The 23970-nt window shown below is 54.4% G+C and overlaps 11 protein-coding genes across 11 annotated transcripts; 6 read left to right on the top strand and 5 right to left on the bottom strand.

Moving 5' to 3' along the window:
• Positions 1-334: 334 nt before the first annotated feature.
• E0L32_003770 (uncharacterized protein) lies at positions 335-944 on the bottom strand (the record flags this gene model as incomplete). Its single annotated transcript, XM_031138107.1, has 3 exons — positions 335-525; positions 590-687; positions 754-944. The coding sequence occupies 3 exons, from the start codon at positions 942-944 to the stop codon at positions 335-337; spliced, it is 480 nt and encodes a 159-aa protein (XP_030998187.1).
• An 886-nt stretch (positions 945-1830) lies between these two features.
• On the top strand, positions 1831-2985 carry E0L32_003769 (uncharacterized protein; the record flags this gene model as incomplete). Its single annotated transcript, XM_031138105.1, has 1 exon — positions 1831-2985. One exon carries the CDS (start codon positions 1831-1833, stop codon positions 2983-2985), a length of 1155 nt encoding a protein of 384 aa, XP_030998186.1.
• Positions 2986-4118: 1133 nt separating this feature from the next.
• E0L32_003768 (uncharacterized protein) lies at positions 4119-4496 on the top strand (the record flags this gene model as incomplete). Its single annotated transcript, XM_031138104.1, has 1 exon — positions 4119-4496. The coding sequence occupies one exon, from the start codon at positions 4119-4121 to the stop codon at positions 4494-4496; it is 378 nt and encodes a 125-aa protein (XP_030998185.1).
• Positions 4497-5028: 532 nt separating this feature from the next.
• E0L32_003767 (uncharacterized protein) lies at positions 5029-7308 on the bottom strand (the record flags this gene model as incomplete). The annotated part of the gene is made up of 1 exon (XM_031138103.1): positions 5029-7308. The coding sequence occupies one exon, from the start codon at positions 7306-7308 to the stop codon at positions 5029-5031; it is 2280 nt and encodes a 759-aa protein (XP_030998184.1).
• A 347-nt stretch (positions 7309-7655) lies between these two features.
• Positions 7656-12013, bottom strand: E0L32_003766 (uncharacterized protein; the record flags this gene model as incomplete). Its single annotated transcript, XM_031138102.1, has 14 exons — positions 7656-7678; positions 7730-7886; positions 7955-8278; positions 8341-8737; positions 8788-8804; positions 9657-10022; positions 10078-10109; positions 10162-10363; positions 10418-10473; positions 10531-10943; positions 11013-11084; positions 11136-11343; positions 11426-11918; positions 11993-12013. 14 exons carry the CDS (start codon positions 12011-12013, stop codon positions 7656-7658), a joined length of 2781 nt encoding a protein of 926 aa, XP_030998183.1.
• Positions 12014-12101: 88 nt separating this feature from the next.
• Positions 12102-12780, top strand: E0L32_003765 (uncharacterized protein; the record flags this gene model as incomplete). The annotated part of the gene is made up of 3 exons (XM_031138101.1): positions 12102-12456; positions 12562-12634; positions 12687-12780. The coding sequence occupies 3 exons, from the start codon at positions 12102-12104 to the stop codon at positions 12778-12780; spliced, it is 522 nt and encodes a 173-aa protein (XP_030998182.1).
• A 459-nt stretch (positions 12781-13239) lies between these two features.
• On the top strand, positions 13240-13768 carry E0L32_003764 (uncharacterized protein; the record flags this gene model as incomplete). The annotated part of the gene is made up of 2 exons (XM_031138100.1): positions 13240-13330; positions 13410-13768. 2 exons carry the CDS (start codon positions 13240-13242, stop codon positions 13766-13768), a joined length of 450 nt encoding a protein of 149 aa, XP_030998181.1.
• A 1108-nt stretch (positions 13769-14876) lies between these two features.
• Positions 14877-16196, top strand: E0L32_003763 (uncharacterized protein; the record flags this gene model as incomplete). Its single annotated transcript, XM_031138099.1, has 1 exon — positions 14877-16196. The coding sequence occupies one exon, from the start codon at positions 14877-14879 to the stop codon at positions 16194-16196; it is 1320 nt and encodes a 439-aa protein (XP_030998180.1).
• A 1373-nt stretch (positions 16197-17569) lies between these two features.
• Positions 17570-19350, top strand: E0L32_003762 (uncharacterized protein; the record flags this gene model as incomplete). Its single annotated transcript, XM_031138098.1, has 9 exons — positions 17570-17620; positions 17723-17767; positions 18111-18129; positions 18222-18323; positions 18389-18409; positions 18451-18535; positions 18596-18733; positions 18811-19230; positions 19308-19350. 9 exons carry the CDS (start codon positions 17570-17572, stop codon positions 19348-19350), a joined length of 924 nt encoding a protein of 307 aa, XP_030998179.1.
• Positions 19351-19514: 164 nt separating this feature from the next.
• E0L32_003761 (uncharacterized protein) lies at positions 19515-21171 on the bottom strand (the record flags this gene model as incomplete). Its single annotated transcript, XM_031138097.1, has 4 exons — positions 19515-19772; positions 19858-20382; positions 20471-20617; positions 20692-21171. 4 exons carry the CDS (start codon positions 21169-21171, stop codon positions 19515-19517), a joined length of 1410 nt encoding a protein of 469 aa, XP_030998178.1.
• Positions 21172-21539: 368 nt separating this feature from the next.
• On the bottom strand, positions 21540-23754 carry E0L32_003760 (uncharacterized protein; the record flags this gene model as incomplete). The annotated part of the gene is made up of 3 exons (XM_031138096.1): positions 21540-22333; positions 22394-23585; positions 23665-23754. 3 exons carry the CDS (start codon positions 23752-23754, stop codon positions 21540-21542), a joined length of 2076 nt encoding a protein of 691 aa, XP_030998177.1.
• Between the last annotated feature and the right edge of the window lie 216 nt (positions 23755-23970).

Genomic DNA, 23970 nt, shown 5'->3' with positions numbered 1-23970 from the left:
AGGAGTCCTGCATGTGGGTTGTATCTGTGGAACCGCAACTACATTTATTGAAAAAGAAAGGTATCACGAATATGGCCGCTGGTTGATCTCGCTTTCGGCACTCATCCTGCTACGGTTTTGCAGATCTGATCTCAATTCTTGGCACTGGCTCTCAGCTGCGATGCTTTACTTAAAAGATCTCTTGCTCATTTCTTTAAGGTATAGCTACGCTGGACTAAAGTGCGTCATTTGAGGGAAACATTGCCACAATGACTTGCTTCGGGCTACTTGGTTGCAATCTTGTCCCCCATCAACAGTCCAACCGGCTGCCGTGCGATGCATTTTGCGCGAGCACTTAAGCAACAAGAGGTGCTGCAGTGCGTTTAGCAGTCCCGAGAGAACATTTCGTCACGATGTCTGAGAACGGTGGAGGCTCGGTGCCCAGGGTCTGGGGCGCAGGGATCTTGCTTGCCAGGCCCGACGCGGAAGAATCGGCGCAGTTGGTCGGCGCACGCTTGCCTGCTTCCTCGTAGCAGTGTGGGAGACCTGAAGCCCAGAGCAGTCAACAAGATGTTCTTGATTCCATAGTTGAAACGGGAGAGCCACCCACCAGTGATGGGAAAGGGCACGCAGTGGTATCTGCAGTCCTTGATAGTATCCTTGTCGGCAGCTCGGATGTATGAACCATCGTAGAGCTTCAACCATGGGCTGGGCATTCAGGTTGTTAGTATCAAGGCCCATGTTGTGTTGTTCGAAGATGTCAAATGAACACACTCTTCATTGGTATCACAGTCGGCACGGCATCCAGCATGGACAATGTCGCTCGCAACTGCGGTCTCGTAGGCCTGGCATCCATCCCACTCACAGTAGCGCTTGGTGAGGGTAGGTGAGACGACGGTGCAGTTGAGGGAGGCCAGGGCCTGACCAGCGAGGAAGGGGACTGCGATGACGGTGAGATACTTCATAGTGAGGTTCGCTGCTGTTTCTCAGAAGGATGTGGAACTGCAACCTAGGAAAGAACACAAGAAATCCATGGAACTCTTGGAATGGATACTCGCTACTTATATCTATCCAGACGGGAGGCACGGCGGGCGGTCCAACAATCTGATGCTCAGCTCCCTATTCAGGCGTGGATTTGCGCCAAGTCGACTTCGCGTCCGGGTTCCATGTCGAGATCCTTCCGGTAACCACAGCCATCGACCAACAGTGTGCTCAACATGAAAACGTTCCTGGAGAACAGGACGGGTAAAGTGGTGAGGCTAAACCAAGGTTGGACAGTGAGTCCGGTGACATAGGACCGATCACGCCTGTGCCTCCATGCCTCCCCCGCACGAATGCGAACATGAATCTCGTCCTTCTAGAAGGAGATGGAGGGAGACGTGCAAGTGGAGTAAGACATTGCAACATCAACGTCGGATCGCGTCGTTGCCGTTCAGGGCGCTCCCGGCTTGGCACCCGGCAATTCTGACGGTCATTGAGACAGGTGTATTCGCTCAGAGAGAAGATAAAAGCCCAGAATGTGTTTGATTGAACGTTTGCTGAAAGACACGAAGAATTGAATGAATGGTGGAAATGGTGCCTGATAAGAACTGAAGACCTGACGTTTGTTGCTTCTAGGCTATCGGGTCTCGGGTTGTTGAATTTAGCTCTGAAAGCGTGACCATGGTTCCAGCGCTTGTGGCTGGTGGCAACATGTGCCCCAAAATTTTCCAACGCTTCATTCACTGCCTGCCCGAGAATGATCGCTCAACAACTTTGGGTAGTTTTGCTCTTCTTGGTCGACATGTGAATTCAACTCTTCATCGCTACGACAAATCTACCCGTCAGGCAGCATAGAACATACACGTAGCTATGTTCTCCCTGGCACACCGGCCGAAGCGCCGCGTCAAGGGCAAGGACTCGACGACAAACAGCGCACACATCTCAGGACACCCGCCCGTCGCGCAGCCACCTGCTTCATCGCTGGCCAACCCTTCAGCTCAAATCCCCTCTCCGCTGAACCTATCTTCGGATGTCAAACAGCAGCTCCACCAATCTCCAGCTGCAGAAGAGCATTATCCTTCCGGTGTCCAGACTGGCTTCGTCCCAGCACGGGGCGATGATGTCGAGCCGCCCCGGACGCGACGCCCAGCACGACAGGCCAAAGCCAAGGGCCGGAAGGTCATCGGGCGCAAGCAAGAACCGCGCCGCAACAGCACCTCACAGCGTGATCGTGCGGTGCAGTCCCCGCGCCTCCAGGGGAAGCCTGCGGAGCGGAAGCGCAACTCTTCGGGACCACGACTGGACAAGAACCGGGACCGCAGACTGGCGCAACTCCTTGACGCCTACTCCAAAGAATCTCCCGATGTCAGTCACAGCTACCAGGCCATTCAGGATGTCCTGAACGGACAGCTGCTGGGGTTTGCTCCGGCACACGAGATCTTGAAACACGACCGACTGGGAGACTTTGCCATTGCTTTCGAGATGTACGAGCCTGCCGTCGGTGCCACCGGTGTGCGTGCCTCAAAGAGAATCAAGATCTTTGTCTCTCGCTTAATAGATAGCATCTTGAGCAAGACCCAGAGAGGAGCGGTTGCATACGAGCCCGGCGATGGGAACTCGGTCGAGTTCTATCAGAGATTCTTGAACGTTTTCAAACGTGGAAGACATCAAGATGCAGAGTACCTCCAGGCCGAAACATTGCACGGCCTCGTGACTAACCTTGCTTTGGCAAGGAAGCGCTTCTTGCAGGACCTGCAGGTTCACGGTCTCAGCGTGGCCCCCGATGAGGCGATGGAGATGGATGAGCAACACGAGGACGACTCTGACGTTGAGGAAAAGCAGACACAAAAGCCATGTCTGCCAGATGTCTTGGAGATGGAAGACGAGCAACAGCTTCCGGATGTCTCGGCAGCGAAGCGTGACAACAGATTAGCCGCGCTCTTCGACCAGTGGATAGCCTTCACAGATGCAGACCCGAACAATATTGCTCTTGACGAGGCGATGGATTCCATACGGCAACTATAAGCAGGTACTACTTGGGTCTTGGGGTGGAGTTCTGCAATACAGGAATAGGCGTTGAAGTGTTAGATAGCAACAATATCGGCGGGCCAAGGCCAGAACCATAGGCCCTTCGCAGGTTCGTCTATCAAGAGCGGTAGTATCCGGGATAGATGGTTTAGATTAGAAGGCGTCCCGGTTATTTCATAATCATGGATGTTTCTTAAATCGAGAACGTGGCTTGAAGTTCCTCCCGCTCGTGAAGCAACTCACTCGAGCACAATGTCCTCTGTCCCCCCGGTTCTGGACGAGTGATCAGCATGCCAAGCCATCTTCGCTACACTACACGTCGCTGGGGGCCATGCATGTCGTTGTCCCCGGTCAACTCTTTCCAATTTTTGGCCCCCATGAATTAGTTGTACGAGTAGAGACGCTGTGCGGGACCAGAGCCGCCGGAACTAGAGCCGCAATGATATCCCCAACCAGGGCTTCGGCACCGATGTGGGGAGAGAGTGTGCTTAGGTGCCAGGGTTCCGGGACCGATACTGCTTCGATGCGCCAGCAATAATCCCCCCAAGGTGCGGCCCAGTGGGCCTAACATCTATGAATGGAGGTGATCCGCATGTTCAGGATGGCTGTGTTCGTGCCCAGACTGCCAGCTAGCCAGCCAAGCCAGCAATGCCAGCATTAGTTGTGCTGACTGCAGGGAAAGCAGTCTGGCAGTCCCACGCGCAGAGGCAGAATAGGTGCGAGACTGCCCCAGAACGTGAGGTTTCCCATTCTGTGCTGTCACCGCTATTCTATAGCTAGAGCGACAGGGCGAAGGTGGACTTCTCCGCATGCAGGGGGGGTTTACCGTCGCACGCACCACTTGGGCACTGAGATCAGCATCTCAACTCTCAAGCTAGAGCTACATGCAGTCACAACTATTTTCAGAAAGAATGCCTGCGGGCGAACGGGCCGTTGTTCATTCTACAGACTTTCTCCTTGTCGATTCAAGAGAGGGAAAAAAGTATAAGAAGCTGGCGAACAGCCGATTAAGCTGTAGAGTCAAGCAGCAGAGAGCATCCAGCACATGCAGATCCAATCAAGCAATCATAATACATCGAAGCACACATAGTCAATCATCCTTCCCTCCTCCTCACTCCGCCTGAAAAAACATGCTTTGGCACACCTACACCCTCGCTCTCCTGGCCGCGCCTCTGGCTGCCCTGGCCGCCACGAGCGAGCGCTGGTCAGTCGGCTACTACAAAGACACCTACTGCGAGAAGAGAGGCGGCTACCTCGGCCGCTGGTCCAAAACCGGGTGCATCAACCTCGACAACTACACCTACGACATCAAGGCTCTCCAGTTCGAGTTCGACATGGGCCGCTGCGGCTACTCCATCATGGTTTTCGAGGACCTGGACTGCAAGACGAAATCCGGCTCCGGGACCCGGCAGGTGAGGAGCGGGGAGTGCGCCTCGGTATACGATACTGTCGGCAAGGACGATGCGAAGTGGTTGAGCTATTACATCTTAGCCAACCCATGCGGGTAGATCGTGGGCTTTCAATGTCGGGGGCTGGGCTAGAGGAGACTTTATCACGATTCAAACGATCAGGGTTCAGTCACAGTGTCTAGCGAAACCCAACGTTCTCCCCATCCAATATGATATACATAGCATATGGCAAATGATCTATACTTGTATCATACATTATACATTAGAGGCTAGGAGATGTGGTCCCTCGAAGCGTTGCTGGCTGAGAGCCTGCCGAACCCATCAAGACTGGAGTGAGATTTGTTCGACCTCAAATTTCAGTGCCAATGCCCACCTTAAACCCCCATCAGCCTGACCATTAATAGCGAGTCCGTGCCAGAGTCATGCTTCATCCCTTAGTCAAGAGTCACAAGTAGAATTGGGGTAGAAGGCTGCTTGGTGGAGATAGACATCCCCTCGTCTTGTATTAGATTGCTAGATATGTCCATAGTGGCTGCAACTCCTACGAACATTGCTTGGCTTTCTGGCTAGGCCCAAATCTGACACTTACACTGGAATTGTATGTACCTGCTCTCGATGTTGGGAATGCCCATCAAATACAACCCGAAGGAGGGACATGTAATATCGGAGGACTCTCGGACCTGCGGCGGTTTGTACCATCATCCAAGCCCAGTGGAAGGTGATCCGAGACAGGCCACCCATCGCCAGGCGCCGCCAAGAGACCTGACTGTCGCTTGACATCCGGAGGATGGGGCGGCGGGCTGAAGAGCGACGCGGGAGTAGGATCCAACGCGCTGTGAGGCCGATGTCCGATGCGGGACTCCATCATCTTGGTGAAGTTAGTCTTGTGCCCGTTCCAGCGCTGTCGCGGGTCCGACCAGCTCGACGAGTCGAGCCCGTAGTAGGTAGCGATCATGACGGGAGTGACCAGGTCGTAGTCCAGTGCCAGCGGGTCGGCATCGGCTTGGATCAGCAGCGTCAGGACGTCTCGCGCCGCGCCGTACTTTGCGCCAGCGTGCAGTGGCGTGCGGCCGAAGGCGTCCCGCGCCGAGACCGAGGCTCCGGAGTTCAGCAGCAGATGGACCATGGGCTTGCTCGAAGACTCGAGGCTGAAGTGAAGGCCCGTATAGCCCTGCGGCCCAGCTACAGAGGGGTTGGCCCCGCGAGCTAAGAGACGCGAAGCAGCGTCCAAGTGCCCGTACTGAATTGCCAAGTGCAGCGGAGTCAATTCGTAGTTGTTCTGGACATCGAGCGCGTGGCCGTGGTCGCAGAGAATGTCGATAAAGTCTGACATGCCGAGCCAAGCAGCAAAATGCATAGCGGTGTTTCCTTCGCTATCTCGTGACATAACCGGCGCGCCGTTGGATATCACTCGTTGCAGTCGGATCATTGCGTCACGCTGCTGGCTTTGGCGGATCTGAAAGCCGAATGGATCCTCTTGTGCTGCGACTGGCAGTGACAGTCCCAGCTTCCAGTGCGAACTGTCTATGAGGGTGGCGAAAAGCGCCAGATCCGCTCCTGGGAGTTCATGCGCTGCGCGGCCGCACTCTAATGCTTCCAGGATTTGGTTGCAAAGTAAGGCAGTGTCGACGCACAAGGCAACAAGATGTCGGTCTCCTAAGATAGAAGGACTAAGACCTTTGCGGTTGATGTCTTGGCAAGCTCTTTCAGGGCCGGTCGCATGGTCGGTTATCGGTCTTCGCATGAGAATGGAGCACACCCTGTCGACAGAGTGGATGAGTTGATTGGGCAGATTAACTTCTCTCCTGGCCTCGACAGCATGCCGGGGGAGGGACCTCGAGTACAGCTGTAGCCAGTCGATATGCGAGGTCTCGCTGAAGATGTCGAGCTGCTCCCTCTGTTTCGCTTTGGAGTGCTGCAGAACGCAGAGAGCATGCAGGCAGGTCTTGATGATCATGCAGTGGCCAATCGGAACGAAGTAGTGCGCCTTAAAGAGGTCGGGGCCTTCGGTCAGGAAGAATTCACGAACCGTCGCATGGATGAACTGGACTTGAGATGCTCCGGTAACCTCAATCAGACCCCTTGATATGGTACGGACCATCCTTCTGACACGTTCGATGTTGTCATCCCAGACCAGCGAACGCTGCTCCAGGCTTTGTAAAGCGGGCTGCACATCACTGAGTGATTGCAAGCTCTCGTTCATGAAAAGCTGCAAGGCCTCGACACCTCTTGCAGGAACTGCCTGGGTTGCCAGGAGGACCCAAAAGATTAGCGCCCGTGACTGAGCCCTCTCTTTAAGCCGCAGGGTCTTCATGAGGTCGGTGAACAGTGCCGCGAGATCTTCCGGCACGTCAGCTAGAGACTTTTCGATCTCATAGCCTGCCTTGCCTTCGTCAATGTCGCGGAGAACAATATCGATGACAAGTACAACCCATAGAAAAATACCCGATGCTTTCTGAAGTAGCATGTCGCGTAAGGTGTCCACGGATGCGGAGTCGGGCATCACCGAATACGGAATTCTGCGAGCAATGTATTCGGATATGTCATGCTCATTGCCGTGCTCAACAACAATATCCACGCTTCTCGGAGCGGTGATAGTAGGGTAATGTCGACTCGCCAGGCAGATGTCGAGTCTTTGATCTGCGTTGATAGCAGCTTCGAGGAGTGTCGCCAGATAGTGAACCGTCCGCCTCACGCTACTCTCGTCGCATTCATCCAAAGCATCGATGAAGAACACAACTCGACGTGAGGCTGAACTGCGGGTTTGAAATCCAGCCATGACGATCTGCTGGAGTTCCTCTTCCTGGGGCTGCCAACCGCCAAGTTCCGATCTCAACTTGTAATGATTCGTCAGCTGGTTCCTCAGATGTTCGTCCTGCCTCAAGAGATGAAAACAGAGGCCTCTCATCATCCCGATTGAGGTCTTTTCCAAGGGAGAGCCCCGAGAATTGAAAAAGAATGGCACGACGAGTGGTTGGTCAACCCCACGCTGTTCCATCCTGCTGACAGCTTCTTTCATTAGTGTTGATTTTCCTGACCCAGGCTTGCCTTTCAGCCACAGGAACCCGCCTAAAGTACTAGACATGGCTCGGCTGGACCAAGATCTATATGTATCCGAGGAGAATAACCAGTCACATGTATTTTGCATGGGTTTTGCAATGGCCCTCTGCCGTAACAGTAGCTCGGGAAATGCAAGGCACTTTTCACATTCTGCAGTATTTTAGTAAGGGCTCAAAACACCCTGTTGGCTTGTAAAGACTACTGCGCACCGTTTTCGATAGCTAGAGATGATTAGAATCCCCAACTAATAATCCTTTGGCCTTAGGACTTACCTCGTCGAACTCTGGAAAGCCTTTGAAGTTCCACTCCGACCTTCCTGAAGCCAGGATCGCTCGGCCCACTGAAACGACACATGTGCATGTGGTCTGCCGGTATGGTTTCGGCGTGCTCTCTAGGATCATCCAGCGAGGAAGACACGTCTGGCACTACCTGTTATGTCCAGATGGTCAGCCAACTCGCTCCTCTTGTGCCCTAAAGAAGACTTAAAGGCCACTTACCTTTCCGTTGAAAGGACCGATATTCACACCTGTTATGCCCCGAGACTCCTGAAAGGTCTTGACGACGAAATCCCTGACACGCCACTGCGTGAGGAACGACTCGCGACAGAGCTCCAGCTCAGGGCTGTCAAGACCTAGAGCCCGAAGTATTGCAGGGTTTGCATCCATCCTCAGCACGGTCTGCGCAACACTCCTTACAACATCCGCCATAGACGCAAGCTCGTCGCTGCCTCGATGAGGTGTACCCATGAACACAACAGCCGACGTGCAATTGATGATGTCTTGGATAAGGGGCTCGGTCGACGATTCAGACCGCCTTAACGCCTATTGACCATCTTTCAGCACAGGCTAAGTTGTGGTGATGTTTACGCCAAGCATTGACCTACCTCTTTGACAATGATACCTCCGAGAGAATGCGCCACGAAGATGATGCTCCGCCCCTGCGGCCTGATTCTGTCAAGTCCATAGAGCAGATCCTTTGCATGGGAGAATATGTTTCCCTTGTCAGCCGGGGAGTAGGCCTTTGTTACCACCGTGTCGTAGCCAAATGTGAGGATGCGAGACGTTGGGCAAAGCTCCGGCAAGAGGTCCCGGGGCCAGCAGACGGACTGTCTGCGGCTTGGGGAGTTGGCCAGTACATCTTTCCCTGGTGATCTGCCCCGATGCTTAAACAGAGTCCGGAGGGAGAAAGGCGACTTGGTCGTTGGGTTGGCGGTTTCTGGAGCGCCTTCGTGGAGCCAGGTCTTCTCCGGATGCCCTTGAAGACCGTGCACAAACACAATGCTGCTCCTTTGTCAGACTTGTCGCCTATAGACACGACTATTGGCACCTACTCTACATCTGTCTGACCCTGTGGCTCAAACAGAGCGGTCAGGCCTGTACTGGCAATAGCCGCCATCCCTCAGCTAGTGGCTGATGTGAGCGCCAGTCATGGAATCTCGACGATGACTGGATACAACAGAACTGAACACGGCAGGAGAAGTTCTGAGAGGTTGATGGCGGAATAGACATACGGAACGAGATCATGATGTGTGGGTGGAACAAATTGAAGTCGCGCAGCCCAAAAATATATCTCGTCCCCCAGCCTGTTCAGCCGCACCAACGCACTCCAATCAACAGAGTGAGGGGTCACACGGTTGCCAGGATCATACCATGACCAATAAGAGCCGACACTGGTCCGCCACCTCTGGCTCGAGTTGTCAAATGGGATTAATGCATGACAATGTGGCGTTTTTGATGTGGAAATTGGGGTGATCTAGATATGCACGCGTCCTTTTTAGGAATCATCAACTTGGGGTTTCTAGCTGGGGGGGCCACACAAAGGACACTCCAGGTTTCTTCGTGCAAGTTTAGGATAGAAAGAAAGCATCATTTTACACCTTCAGGCTGGCTAAAGCGCTCAGCACCAAGCACGACATGCAGAAGACAACGTAATTCCATCCTAGGGATGCTAGGCGGGTTTCATCAGAGAGCTCGTGCTTGGGTTCTAGCAATATCTCGGCTTCTGTTTGACAGCATGAAGCAAAGTAAAAATAGCTCCGTGTTATCAAGGAATAAACCATATTCAACGCCAACACCATAAGGATTCCCAAGCTCGCTTGCGCCGACTTTTGTGTCGAGGTTCCTCTCCTGGCTGTGTTTCTCCGTCCTCATCAGTGGCTGGGGCCGCCGTCCCTCGTAACCTCAATCCTTCTCCACGGACCCTCCGCTCATTATCGAGCATAGCATAGGAGGGGATGTTTATCGTCTCTGGGCTCTGAACAAGTTCAGCCCTGGCGCTCTGGACGAAGGCTTCAGGGCGCCCAGCGCCGCCCTGGCTCTTCTCGTCCAACTCTAGTCCAGTTTCGGCCTCAAAGCTTGCTGGATCGATAATGTGGAATCGCAGCACCCTGGTGCATTGTTCCTCCCAGTTCTCTGGGCAGTCATCCTTTGCAAAGCCCTGCCGGATCAGTCCACCGGTGCCGATCGCCATAGAGCATTCTGTTTCGTCCTCGGGTCTCTGCCTATGTGCAATCAGTTCAGGACCACCCCCACCCCTGAGCCGCATGACCAAATGGAGTACTGCTTCCTAGAACATGAGTTAGGCACCTCTGTTTTGCGTTACAGGCAATAAACTTGCTTACCTTCGGTATGTTGTAATCTTTCAAGATTCTCCCTGTTGAAGGATCAGTGAGTGTATGGGCGTGTTGTTTCCCCTTGTAACATACCATCTTCAAGTTGTTTGCCGCGGAAAATAAGTCTTTGCGCGTCTGGAGGCATTCCAGTCATCTGCCAGATCTTATACTTTACTTGATCGATCGTATTGGACTCATCGACCAGCAGTGAAATTATCTCAGTCATCAATGTAGCGACGAAGATTTGCATCCCGACCCGCACGTCTTGACGTAACATCAACTGCACCGTGGTTTTCTGAATTGTGTTAGCTTGCCTTTTCTTTTTCAACCTCTGGGTGGCATCACATACTTGGGCATCTTTGCTGTCCTGGATAGACGAGTCTATAAACTCGTCTAGAATCTCGGCTGCATGTCAAATTTCTCGTTAGGTGTATGCTGGGTCAAATTCTCGATGACACGCACCGTTTTCAAGCCTCTTCCCTTTTCTGATCAGGATCTGCTTCTCAATAGGAAATCCATGCGTTTTCATTATTCTATCCTTCAGAGTCTGGATCGTATCATGTCCTTGAACATTGTCCAATACAATGCTTTTGGCTAGCATCAGATTGTTCGCGGACGGTTTGAAGGAATGGCTACCCTTTGAGATGACCACGGGAATGGACGCTACAAGATCGAGATGCCCTAAACCGTCCAAAGTCGAAGATGTGATCGCCACTGAAGGTGATCCTTGAGTGGACACCGTCTCGGTGAGTGCTGATGCAGCTGACGAGGGTGTTTGGTTCGATGGGGCCCTATCTTCTCCTCCAGTCGGGGCTGTGAGGGTTTGCTTTGTTTCCGACGTTGGAGTGTTTCCGGTACGCGCCCGGCCATGAGACCTACAAACACATGACCATCAGTAATCCGATCTAATCACTCACCTACCTCGAACAACAAACACCACTTACTCTGATCGAGCAGTGACCTGGATCTCTATCACCTTCGTATTATGCCCTTGGACGATTGAGCCTAGAGAAAATCTATAGGAAATCAGAGGTAGTCGCGATCAAAAAAGAGCCTTACAAACCTACTCACTGTCCTTTTCGAGGACTTGAAATTGGCGGACAAGATCCTCGCGAGCACGCACCCCGTGAATCCACTCCTGCTCTGGGGTAACATAGTAGTTCTGGGCCTCCTCAGACATTGGGGAAGCGGTATTCACGCCCCCAACAAAGACCTTGACCTTGAAGAATGACCTAGGAGAGACATCGAAGAGTCGAATTGCGAGTGCGGTACGCGCTGGAGGAGATCATTTGAGTTTGGCATTCGACTGAAGGAAGACAGGAGAGTACTCAAGATCGAGGCTTAGAAGTCTTCATACCTTTCGCGGCGAGAAGGAAATCCCATTCATAGAGCCCGTCTGAAGTCTTTCTCATCGGCCTGGCCCACTTCGGGGCATAACGGGCATTGTAGAGACGAAGTGCCGCAATGGATCCAGTTCTCTGCTCAATGTCCTCGTCGTCATCTTGCATATCCTGGGGCAGAGCCGCCGTGAAAACGCGTTGTCTTCTCGGAACCGGATTGTCTTCCACTCTCGGCGTCTGGAAAATGCCCAATCCCATCTGGCTTCCTGCGTGAGGACTCGACACGCAAATGCTGCGTCGTTGTAAGCCTTCAAAGAACGACATCATCCCAAAGCTGTTGAACGAGCACTGATCGAGTAACCGTGGGGAGTAAGGAGGCAAGACGAAGTTGTTCGTATCGAGGGAGTTGAAAATGGGGTCTGGGACTGTGCGAGGCCTCTTCACAGGGTGATGCCGGCTGTCGAGGGTGCCTGATGGTACGGGGCCAATCACAAGAGTCGATCGGAGAAGCTGAAAAGTGCTGCAGCCACGGGCACTTTGCTGACGTGTCACGCATGATCCCCGCCCGGCGGCGCCACCGTTACAGCCATTGGAGGCTCATGCATGTTGTGTCGGGCGCGTTCACCAGTGGCGGTCTGAACCATCTCTAGACATGTTCTTTCTACCCTTGCCATTCGTGTTTCGGCCGCTGCGATGGCAGACGGTCCAGCTGACAGTCCTCTGTCCACGACGGGCAACGTCATCGGTATCCTCACCTTTGCCCTCGCTGTTGTTTCATTTCTCGCGGCATTCTATGCCATCACACACAATGCTCCAGACGAGATCGAGGACTACAAGATGTCCTTGAGAGACAGAGAAGTCCATATACAAAAGATCAGAGACTATTTCGATGAAGCAGACAGGTATGCCGATGGCCAGCTGGAGGGCAATCCAATCAAGGACGTGATTGACAGCATTCTCGCCGATCTGGAGGCTCGTCGACAGAAGATGGAGGAGGTCATCGGCAGCGTCAATGGTCGGCTGCAGTGGTGGTATCGCAGGCAGGACAGTGAGTTCCCGTCTCTTTTGTGTCCGAATATCTCGATCACTTCCCAGAGTTTGGAGATGTGCTCAGGCAGAAACTGGGTGCAGACTGTTAATTATGAAATTGCAGTGGTTGTGGCAATGGCTAGGGTTGAGAATCAACTCCAGTATCTCAGTACGCTCCAACTGACCTTTCTTCTCCTGTAAGGATACCTTCCCCCAACCCTGAACGGTGTGATTGACTCTCTTCACCAGCAAGATGAAGAGACAAACTGGGCAACTGGATGACATTGAAGGCGACATTCGGGATCTCAAATTAGCGCTGGCGACTGTGCTGCCAAGAGCTTGATACCGAGAGTTTCCGGGGTTCAAGAAGATCTGCAATGAAAGAATAAGGTGCAACACCCACTGGTCACCACCAACCCCAACTCCGATCTCGGTGGTCGGTCGGATGTCACGAGGACCGTGGATGGGATCCAGAGTCTTCTCCACCAAAGGTCGTACATGACAGAAATGACTTGGACGCTTGCTGCTGTCTATGTGCGATATTTGTCGTGGTAGTCAAAGCAGTGACATTGCCGTTGGCTGTGCTGCCATGAGTGCGGGGTGCTGTGCACAAAGGCAACACGTGAATCCCGCCAACCTTCGACGTCACCAAACTCTGCTCGACCAACACCGTGTCTGTGGCTGCCGCGCTATTGAACTTAGAAGACACGGGTTTAAAAGCTGGAGCTTCCCTGTCTCTTTCTCGAACCGATGCAGCTGTATCAAACACACATCCAACGTCTTCTCCATATTTTACGAAACCATGGCATCTTCTGGTATTCCAATCGCCTGCTACGGCCGACACCCACCTACTGGTCAGGCTGTCGCCGACGGCCTTGAGCCCGAGTATGACTGTGGGTCTTATCTGCCCTCCCTGATCTGGTGTTCCATGCTTTCTGCGTTGTGAAGTTACTAATACACCCGGGGTTCCAGTGGTTCACATGGTCTGTGAGTTTGACACGGCAAAGTCGGAGCTTCCCCGGATCTTGACCGGCGATACCAGCTGCATCCCTACGTCTTCCGGAGTAGGCAGCAATCTTCAGCGCCCCGAGTCTGAGCGACGGATTCCTCGCGCCGTCACCTGCGGCGGTGGCATCCCAGATGAAGAGTACAAGGAGCTTAAGGAGATCGTGCACAAGGCGGTTGGCAGGGAGATCCCTTGGTACAAGGTGTATCCTGGCGACGTGACAAAGTACATCCCCGAGCAAGAGCGCAAGGCCGAGAGCCAGGGTCCTCCCGATGGAAAGTACATCGCCATGTTCTTCAGGGACGCAATGAAAGGCCTTCAGTGACAAGGTGTGGCCGAGCGGGTTAAATGTTGGCTAGTCTGGGAACCGTTACGGCTTTTACTGGTAGCGAGAGGAACTTCCGGTTTGGAAACCAGCTCATCGAACCGCAAAATAGTAAATGGCCGCACTTTGGAACTATTAAAACATTGCAGCTCCATCTTTGATCCTAAGAGTGATTCCTTCGATATCCGTATGGGATACCTGCCTGCCAGTGTCCTGCATTGGCTTGTTGATGTCAGTGAACCACACGCTCACCACGACACAATACTTCGGGCCTCCCTTTGGCATTCTCGGCTTCCATTGACTTTCCTCACCTTCCTGATAGTTCTATCGGCATCGATTCATGGGTTCCACCCCAGCACTGGTTTCTCAAACAATAGAGCTTGGCAGCGTCTTTCAAATGCTATTGTGGAAGTTGGCTATTACGAAAAGCTTATAAACGACACTGCAGACCTGGTTCCAAGATCAGACTTTCTGCCAAACTTCGGGACCAACACCAGAGCTGTGATCTCACAGTACTATATATTCAGCATATCACTCTTGCAAGTTCACACCCCATCATCATTCATCATCCCGGCTTTACTTGGTTAACGCAGAGAAAGCCTGGAAACCAGATCTCGTTTCGTGCGCGCTGCAAGGTCTGCAGCTCGCGGGCATCATTCTCGTCAACTGGCAACGCTTGGGTGGTGATTCACTTGACCCTGACTTCACTTGCGCTTGATTCAGGGCACCCTCCTATTCACTCAACACCAATTCACCATTCACCTCGGGGCATCTACGGTAAATTAAATTTACCTGCCCGCGAAATTCCATTGTTCTTTGTTCCCCACCATTCTCTTGTTTCCCAGCAACTCGATCCTTCTCCCAAAGTCTGAACCTGACTGTCTCCTCTTCTTTGTCTCGACAACATCATCGTTGAACAAGGCCTTTGTCTCCTTTTCAATCAAGAAAGAGATCACCGAGTTGACATCTTCGAGCGTATTTATCGCATAATCACACAACCCGAAGTACTCCATCTCCCATCTTTCTCTACCTTTGCAGAGCAGAGGTTCTTTTCGATCCAGCGATTCCCACTTCGTACTACCGAAGTATCATCATCAACACCGACAAGATGCAGACCGTCAAGTTCTTCCGCTTCGCCCTCCAAAAGCTTGGTATTGACGATGGCGTTGCCGACATCGCCCAGATCCGGGTCGTCGTCGACGACAAGAGCGACTCCAAGCAGCTTCTCGGCGCCAAGGCCAGCATCACCGAGATCATGTCGCGCCCGAGCTTGGCCCTAAGCACCGCCAATATCGCCGCCACCATGCCGAAGCCAGTCCGCCGCGAGCACCTCGTCCAGCGATACTGGAACAAGATCTCCTCGTTGGTTCAGAACCGGCGTCGCGATACCAGCAAGAAGACGGATCGGACCGCTTCTGCTGCGTCTGCCTCTCCCTCCTCCACCATCCCTACCACTCCCTGCTCTGCTGTCTCTTCCGATGGCACTTCTGATGCCGATGCCACTCCCGCTGGCCCGACCGTGGATCAGACCCTTACCATCACCATCCGCCCTGGAGGTTCGACTCCTCCGGTCGAAGCCATCCGAGCCTACTCGACGGAGAGCAATGCTCTACCTGACAGCCCCTCGGCCGTTTCCTTCTCTGGCACGATGACGTCGGAGCCCATCACGGAGCGCACCTACGATAGCGATAGCGACGAGTCGAGTGCCTCCTCCGCCACGTCTGTCGGCACGGAAGATACCGATGCCGACTACTTCAACATCTTCAAGGACGATGACTGGAACCTGGATGCTGAGCCAACTTCTCCCTCCGCCAAGGATCCTGTTGGCGAGGATAACGAAAGCAATACCGAGGAGGAGACGATCTTTGATGGTGAAGACATTGCCTCTTCCCCTGTTGCAGAGCCCACCGAGGCTGCCGATGAAGGTCCGTCGGCCGATATCACCGCCACGGACACGCACACCGCTCCCACTTCTAGGGAGTCATTCATCCACGTCTACGAAGACGACTTCTGGGCCCCGCCCTGCCCGACCAGAACCCTCGACGAGATCTACGAGGACGCGGGCTTCGAGCACCACTGGTGGCACTTCCACGAGGAAGTTGGCTTCCAGACGGCCGACGGCGGCGTCGAGGTCAGTAACTGCGGCTGCGCGCACGGCGCCTTCTGCCACCTCTTCAACCCGATCGCCGAAAAGAACAAGCGGCAGGCGGCCTACTGGGAGGCCAAGGGCGAGCCCCTGGGACACAAGTGCACATGGCAGCTGCTGGACAGCCCGGACCCATTCGCCGCCGCCGCGGATCGTGCCAAGGGCCTTCCGGAGCTCGTGGTCACGACGCCCGAGGGCGAGAAGAAGTACCTCTCCGACATGACGTACCGCGCCGGGGAGACAAACTGGGCGGACTTGGACGACGACGAGGACTGGATCTGAGGGATCCTTGATTTGCTTTTGGAGGAGGTTCTGGAGATGAACCCTTGGACTTTTTGCGGAAGGAAGGAGAGCTGGTTCCGTTTATTTTTTTATAGTTTTGTAACATCGATGTTTGTTCTCTTGTTTGGGACTGGCCGGCTGGTCTTGCTTTCCCACTGAGAACTGAAAGAGCTCATGATACCCATTTGCTAATTATTATTGTACGCGTATGACGCCCCGAATTGAAATGGCAAAAAAAAAACACTTGATGATACTTATGTTTGCACCCGTGATCATGATATGCCAACTTCTGGCGCGTACCATGTCCGGCCTGTCTTTCAATTGATGTGACTGATCGGCTACACAGCAGCCAGCCATGGTCAAATGTTCGAGGAATCCCGCGTGTTTACGGAGAGAAAATGCCTCTCGTCAAAATACCTGGGTATGTGGTGATCCCGTACTCGAGCCGCTTCGAGGTAGGTTGACATTCAGTTGTGGAGCCACTGGAGTGTCGCCCCGAAAGGCAGCAGCTCTAGCGCTTCCGGGGAAGTCGGGCCAGGATTCTTTAGTGCGTTTAGGCGCGGACCAGCGGGCTGAGCGGGGGTATCCACTGCTGAAGACCACGTTGTGGGAGGGGCCAGGATTTCGCGCCAGATCGACCTTGAAGGCTGTTGTTGGTCACAACTATCAACGACGAAAAGCACCGACAGTATCTGTGCACCGCCAACGGAGGAGGGGGTCCCCCAAATGCCAAGGAAGGCGTTAGGGAAAGCGTCAGGCCCATGCTGGGGTTCTTCTTGTCTTGATAGGCTGCGTCGTCGGTGCAGCATGTGCAACTGCATACTGACAGGATGAACACGGCGTGTCCTCCGCTGGACCCTACACCAGCCATTGGCCCTGGCGCGCCACAAGCGAAGCGGCCAAGCTGCATTCGGCCGTTGATTCCGCTCGCTCCCTTCACACAAAAGCGCAGCACAGAGCGAAGTGGCGTCCTTCAACGACGGCGGTGCCCGCGGGAGCTTGCTGGTGACAGCTTGAGCTTCCCGATCAGGGACTAGCTTCGCCAGTGCGGACGTCCCAGTGGCAGCAGCCGACGGAACCCCCTGTTCGCTTCCCCCTTCACAGCTTCATTACACCATGCCACTTGGGTACAAAATTGCGCACCGAGGTCTCCAGTTTTTCATGAAGGAGGACCACAGTCCGATGTGCTGGGTCGCTGGAAGGGTGGGAGAGATTTCTTAGGATGCCGTTGGGAGCACTCGATTTTCGTCTTCTCTTCAACTTGACAACATCACCCTCGTTGAGCGCCGTACGCTACTACTCCCTATGGTCGGTTTGCACCTACATTGAAGACTCTCCACAGATCTTAGAGAAGAGACATCGCACCATCTACGATGAGCAGCCCCCGTGAAGATCCGGCTCCTGGCCCCAGCGGAGAGCATCTTGTAGGCTAGCCCTTCGTGGGATGGACCCAGTCCCTGGATCCCCGCTCCATTCGCTGCAGAACATTGCGCAGAATCGAACTGACGATGGATCGACAAATGTAGGTGGCTGATACCTTTGGCCCGGACGAGGACTCGGCTGTCGGCGTGGTGCGTATGAAAAAAAGCAATATCCCAAGAAGCCCAGTCGCCGGTCTGCTGGCTAACAACGGGGCGCGACCGCGGCCAAGTCCATCAACGACACATCGCTGACCTCGCTGCGTTCGAGCGTCCTCGCATTCCATGAGGAGAATGGCAGGACGTATCATGCCCTCAGCGCGGGGAGTAAGTACCGAACACAGCATTTCTTGTCGATGCATGTGCGCGACGGGCAGGCTGACTGGATCATCCTCAGAATATGCTTTTCCTAATGACGAGGTATGTTCTGGCCTGGGGAAAGAGGAGATGCAGCAAGCAATCAACACTGTGAACACCCTGCTCACTATTTACCCAGCAAGAGAGGGATCGTCTCGGTATGCGCCCCACCCCTGATCCGTTGATACTTGACGCCGATCCCGCACGAACGCGCATCCAGTGAAGGGATTAGTCTAACATGACACTGCAGACATTTCTCACCATCTGATGCTCTTGACGCTCGATAGCAAGCTCGCGCTTTGTCCCAAGAACGAGACTGCGAAAAGGGTCCTAGATCTGGGCACCGGAACCGGTATGAAAGGAAACGATGCTATTCCTCCTCCGTTGCTTCAGGTGTAGAGTGCTGATATGTCATAGGAATTTGGGCCATTGACTATGGTGAGACTGGACCATGCAGTAGACAGCAACAACACCTACAGCATCTCAGCTGACTTCCTTTGAAGCGGACGCGCATCCAGAAGCACAGGTGATTGGTGTGGACCTGAGTCCCATCCAGCCGAACTTGTGAGTGGTCCTGAACTCCAGACTATCCAAACAACGCATCCATGACTGATAAATCCCCAGTGTGCCGCCTAATTGCCAGTTTGAAGTCGACGATGTCGAAAAGGAATGGACGTGGAGCAATAAATTCGACTTTATCTATGCCCGCAACACCGGCGGCTCGTTTGCCGACCACCAAGGCATGATACAGAAATGCTTCGAGTAAGGCTCCCCTCCGTTTGTCGCATTATCGGAGTTCCTTCTTCCATCGCTGCTAAGCATTCTTTTCTATCACACAGCAACCTCGAGCCCGGAGGCTACCTCGAGATGTGGGACACGGGCCTGCCCGTTACCTCGGACGACGGCACCCTGACCGAGGAGCACAACCTCGTCAAGATGTGCTACATGACCGTCGAGGCCGCGCGCAACCTCGGCCGGCCCATCGACCACACCAAGAAGTACAAGTCCATGTTCGAGCAGGCCGGCTTCGAGGACGTGCACCTCCAGGTCTTCAAGTGGCCCAGCAACCAGTGGCCCAAGGACAAGAAGCACAAGACCCTCGGCCTCTGGAACCTGGCCAACATGGACCGCGGGCTCGAGGGCCTGACCCTCTTCCTCTTCACCCGCGGCCTGGGCATGTCGCAGGACGAGTGCTTTGCGTACGCGGCCGGGGCGAGGAAGGAGTTGAAGAACCCCAGGATCCACGCTTATTGGCCCATGTAAGTTTTGCCATCTTTGCTACTTGCTGGTTCATGTGATTATTGGCTGTGGGTTATGACTGATGTGACTACAACAGGCACTGCTGTTATGGCCGGAAGCCTAGCCTTGACAAGGTGTGATTGGAGAATTGGGCACTCAAAGCACCCAACCATGACTTGACGACAGGAATGGATCAAAGAAAGGCACTCGAAGAGCAAATGCCCACGTATCGTGTAGTGAAAACTAGCTTTATTTACCGACACAAACATCTCGCAACCTTCATTTGCATCTGAAACATGTCCTCTCAGTAAGCCTCTCGCCTCTCCTTCTTGCTGTCGTGAAACATGAGTGGAAGATCAGCATCGTGTACATGGGACCACTCCCGCCCATCCCAGACGTCTTCTATGGGCAGCTCGCCCAGCGTCGACTGAGCTCTCTGGGCATGCTTCTCCACAGCCGTCCACACGCGCAGGATGTTCTCTCCCACGAGCAGACGGATCTGCTTGTCTGTCGCGCCCCGCTTCATGAGCAGCTGTATAAGGTCGGGGTACTTTGAGGTATCCTAGAAACAGCCAGTTGGTCAGCCTGAGTGAGCAAATCAAAAAGAAAGAGGGAAGAGTGTTGATGAATCGTCGAACTATCCTCACCTCCATGCCCCTGACCATGGAATCCGACCCGTCAAAGTCCGAGCCGAGGCCCACGTGCTCCCACCCGATGAGGTCGGCAATGTACAAGATCTGGTCGGCGACGTCGTGGATGCTCGCGCCGCCGGTGTCGTCCGTGCGGAAGAAGAAGCTGACGAAGGGCACCATGATGACGCCGCCGTTGGCCCGGAGCCCCCGCAGCACGTCGTCGGGGGCGTTGCGCAGGTGCCGGTTGAGCGCGTAGGCGCCCGAGTGCGAGAAGATGACGGGCGCGGCGCTGGCGCCCAGCGCGTCGCGCATCGTCTGCGGCGACACGTGCGCGAGGTCGACGAGCATGCCCAGCCGGTTCATCTCGGCGACGAGCCGCTGGCCGAAGGGGGTCAGCCCGCCGTCCGCGCCGCCGGCGGCGACCGACGTGGCCGAGGTGGCGAAGGGCGTGTCGCAGTTGTGCGTGATGGTCAGGTAGCGGGCGCCGAGCTCGAAGGTCTGGCGCAGCACGGCCAGCGAGTTGCCGAGCTGGTGGCTCCCCTGTTGTTTGTGTTTTCCATTCCTGTCAGCCCCGAGAGATTCCGAGCGCGGGTCGACCCAACGCGGGACAGGACGCGGGAGGGTTTACCTCGATGCCAATCATGCTTGCGATCTTCCCGGCCGCGAAGGCGGTGCGGACGCAGGCCGGCGTGACGCAGAATTGCAGGTCGTCTGGATGCTTGGCGATCAGACGCCGGACGACATCAATCTGTTCGAGGGTGTCTCGCACCACCCACTGAGCATTGCAGTGTGAGATTGTGTCCCTTCTCTAGGCCCAGTGAGACTCGTTCATCTGGCTCAGCAACTCACCGTGGCATCCTCCATCTGCGCCACGCCTTCCTCGCGGCATTCCATGTAGACGCTCCAAAACTGGCCGCCCATCTGGCCGCTCCGCATCTTGCCCAGATCCGTGTGGCTGAGGAGGGCGCCGGCAAAATCAAAACGAGGGCTGTAGATCTTGTTTTTGAGCTCCTGCCGGACGACATACGGGAGGTCATTGTGGCCGTCGATCAGAGGCGTCGTCGAGAGCACATGCCGCGTTCTGCCGGCGTAGTCATCGGCCCTCAGGCTGGCGCCGAATGGGAATACGCTCGTGCCAAAGCGGAACAGTGAGACAGAAACGGCGAGCGCCGCAACGAGGCCCGAGTATAGATATCTCCGCAGCCCCTGCTGCCCAGGCCGTTGGACCACCAACGCTTGGGAATCTGGCGCTGGGTTGGTCGGCCGTGCTTGGGATGGCCCTGACTGGTCAACGGGCTGTGACTGCGTACTTGGTTGAACCTCCGCCATTGTATCCAGGCAATCTGCTGTGGCTCTACATGAGCGTCAAGAAGAAGCAGGATCGACCAAATTCCCCTCCACTCCTCTTTATCATGATGCCCCACTAAAGTCGGCAAGATTCCTGTCTTGAAAATGGGAGTTTATTACAACCTGTGTCAAGGTCGTGCTCCGGTCTTGAACCTGGCCCTGGCAACATCTGACCGGCTACATTCGGCCTATGATGGCCTGGGTGGAATCCGAGCCACCAGGATTGATGTCCATTCCGGGAAGGTGTTCAATATCATTCTACACTAACTCATCCTCCACGGTCTAGCGCTGACCGCAGGTCTTGATACGTCATTGAACTGATCGCCCAATGCATATGACGCTCTTCGCAATCATGGGAAATAACTGCTGTCCATGTCAAAGAGTCCGCTTGGAAGCGGCGGCAGCCCTGGGTCGAGGTTGGCCGAAAAGATGGCATCAATGCGGCTGAGGTCGAAATTTGGATCAAAATCGTTGAAGATGCCCGCGTCACCAATAAAGTCGTCGAGGGTGTTGTTGCTATTCGCATCCAATGAAAGCAGCGTCGCGTCCAGCCCTGGCGTTTGTGAGCTCATCACAGTCATCGTCTGTGACTCTGACGGCTCGCCCGTTGCTTCATTAGGTGCCTGCGAGGAGCTAGCCGCCGGGCGAAGAGTCGCAAACCCCGGAGCATCTGGCGTCCTGGCCGGCGCATGGTTCTCTCCTCTACTCAGGTTGCCGTTAGTGCTAGTTCTGGCTGAGTCTTCCTGTGTCTTGGCCATCTTCCTTCCAACTGCTGCCCGCTCCACTTGCTGCAAGGTATCAGTTGCAAGGCGCGCCATGGCCCGAGCTGAGAGAAAGCCCTTGCCCAACTCCTCCAACACCTCGCAACTGCTGTGAAACAAGCCATAGGCTCTCTTCCGCTGGTAGGGCACGCTGCTGTTTCGCAGCGTCTTGTATGCAACCGAGGCTGCCAGCGAGACCGCGTATGGGACGGCGACCCAGAATGTCATGGACGATTTGAATTCCTCGGATGCAATGGACACGATGCTGGAAGCACAGAAGTATTGAAGACTCGTGCTAGGGCCGCGCGCAACTGAGCCCTGATACTCGGCTTTTGGTCGACTGCGGAGTATGAGCACCGCCAGGAAGAACAGCTCAAGGGAGGCTAATATCTGGTCTTAATACGCTTGATGGTGAAGGTGGAGGAGATGGCAAGCAAACATACCAAGCAAAGCATCACCGACTTCTGCAGTCTGAGTCTCCCGCACCAGGTTCTCAAATGTCAAGTCTTCCCCTGCTGCTTCTGATGCCGCAGCACTATCAGGGTTGGGGCGGTAACGAGATATTGCCTCGTCGAGGAGCTCGGTGATCCGTATCACTAGCCTGAACGATGGCATCTGATCCGGCACTGAGTCTGTAATCTTCATATCCATGTCTCTGCTGTGGTAAAGCACCGGACGGCCATTGATCGCCGCGTTGAGCCTGTCGAGTACCCATACGCACCAAAAGAGTCGATGCGACTTCTCACTCTGTATGCTATCGTCCGGCCAACCGAGATGCAGGCCCAGGGTCTGGGAGTGGTGAACAACCTGGGCGCAGTAATAACTCGACAACTCACTGCAACTCGGCCGGTCAACGTAAAAGGCCATCAACGCGCACACTTGTAAGAGGACCACCCTGTCAAGGATGAAGCCCATGTCCAGCGACTGCTTTATTGCAGCAGCCACGCATGCTCGAAATTCAGTCTGAGGGAGGATTCGCTCTGTGTGAGGTAGTCGCAGCTGTCCCTTTAGAGCAGGGTCCAGGGAAGCGACAAGACATATACACTGTTTGAGAGCAGTCGCCTCCATCGGATTGTATTGCTCGAGAACTTCTCGGTGTAGAATGGGGTATATGGGATCAAACTTGGCGTAGTATAACTCCGATATGAACGTGAACTCGTATTCCGGAGGCAGAACAGACAGACATTCCTTTCGTAGATGAGCCGACAGCGTCTTGAGGCAGGAGAGGCCCGACGGCTGCGAAAGAGGGCCGTCGCGATGCCTTGCAGACGGGCCGGATTCTCCTACGTCATCTGTCGCATGCGTTTCCTCGGGCTTCCCTCCAAGCCAGACTCCTACGTCCGCATGCCTAGGATGATTGCCTCCGCCATCGTCTTTACGTCCTCCGCTTAGGAAGGACGCCTCGGGGCTAAGGTCGCCAACGAAGCGAAGGTAGGATTTCCGTGTTTGCCGGGCCCGCGCCAGTTCAGCCGGTACTGGTCGAGGATCGCTTTCGACGGCCGCTTGCGGGCCGGAAGGGATTTGACTCGGCGGCTTTTGTATGCCCGTGTTGGCTATCGATGACACTGTCGATGACAAGCCCGGGGATCGGGCCGGGCCACTGTTCTGTGATCCGTCCGTGTGCGTACAGCGTTTCTGGATCAAGAATCAGTCATGAGAGGGCTTCGGGCAGCTTAGCGGAGTCGACTTTTCTTTCGAAAACAGGCACACTTACATGGCGCTTTTTGCACGACTCGCAAGTCTTGCGTGAGTTTTTACGCTTGGCCCCTACGCCGCCAACGTCGTCGGACACGAATTTGAACATATTTCCGGGGGTTGGGATAGCAGAAGCAACATGGAGCCAGAGATGCGGGGTCACCAGAAAAGACCAAAGGGGAAGTTTGGCTGATTGAGCTTTAGATTGATTGGCGGGGCTTGGAACAACAAAGGTAATCACTCAGACATCAATCCCTTCATTTGAGGCAGCGAGATAGTCTGGGTCATGCTCAGTGACGATGTCAATTTTTCATTTATCTAGGAT

Source organism: Thyridium curvatum (assembly GCF_004353045.1).
Source record: "Thyridium curvatum strain D216 chromosome Unknown NODE_17_length_530222_cov_84.051745, whole genome shotgun sequence".
Lineage (NCBI taxonomy): Eukaryota > Fungi > Ascomycota > Sordariomycetes > Thyridiales > Thyridiaceae > Thyridium > Thyridium curvatum.
Note: the sequence above shows the minus strand (reverse complement) of the source record. Positions and strands in the feature narration are given on the sequence as shown.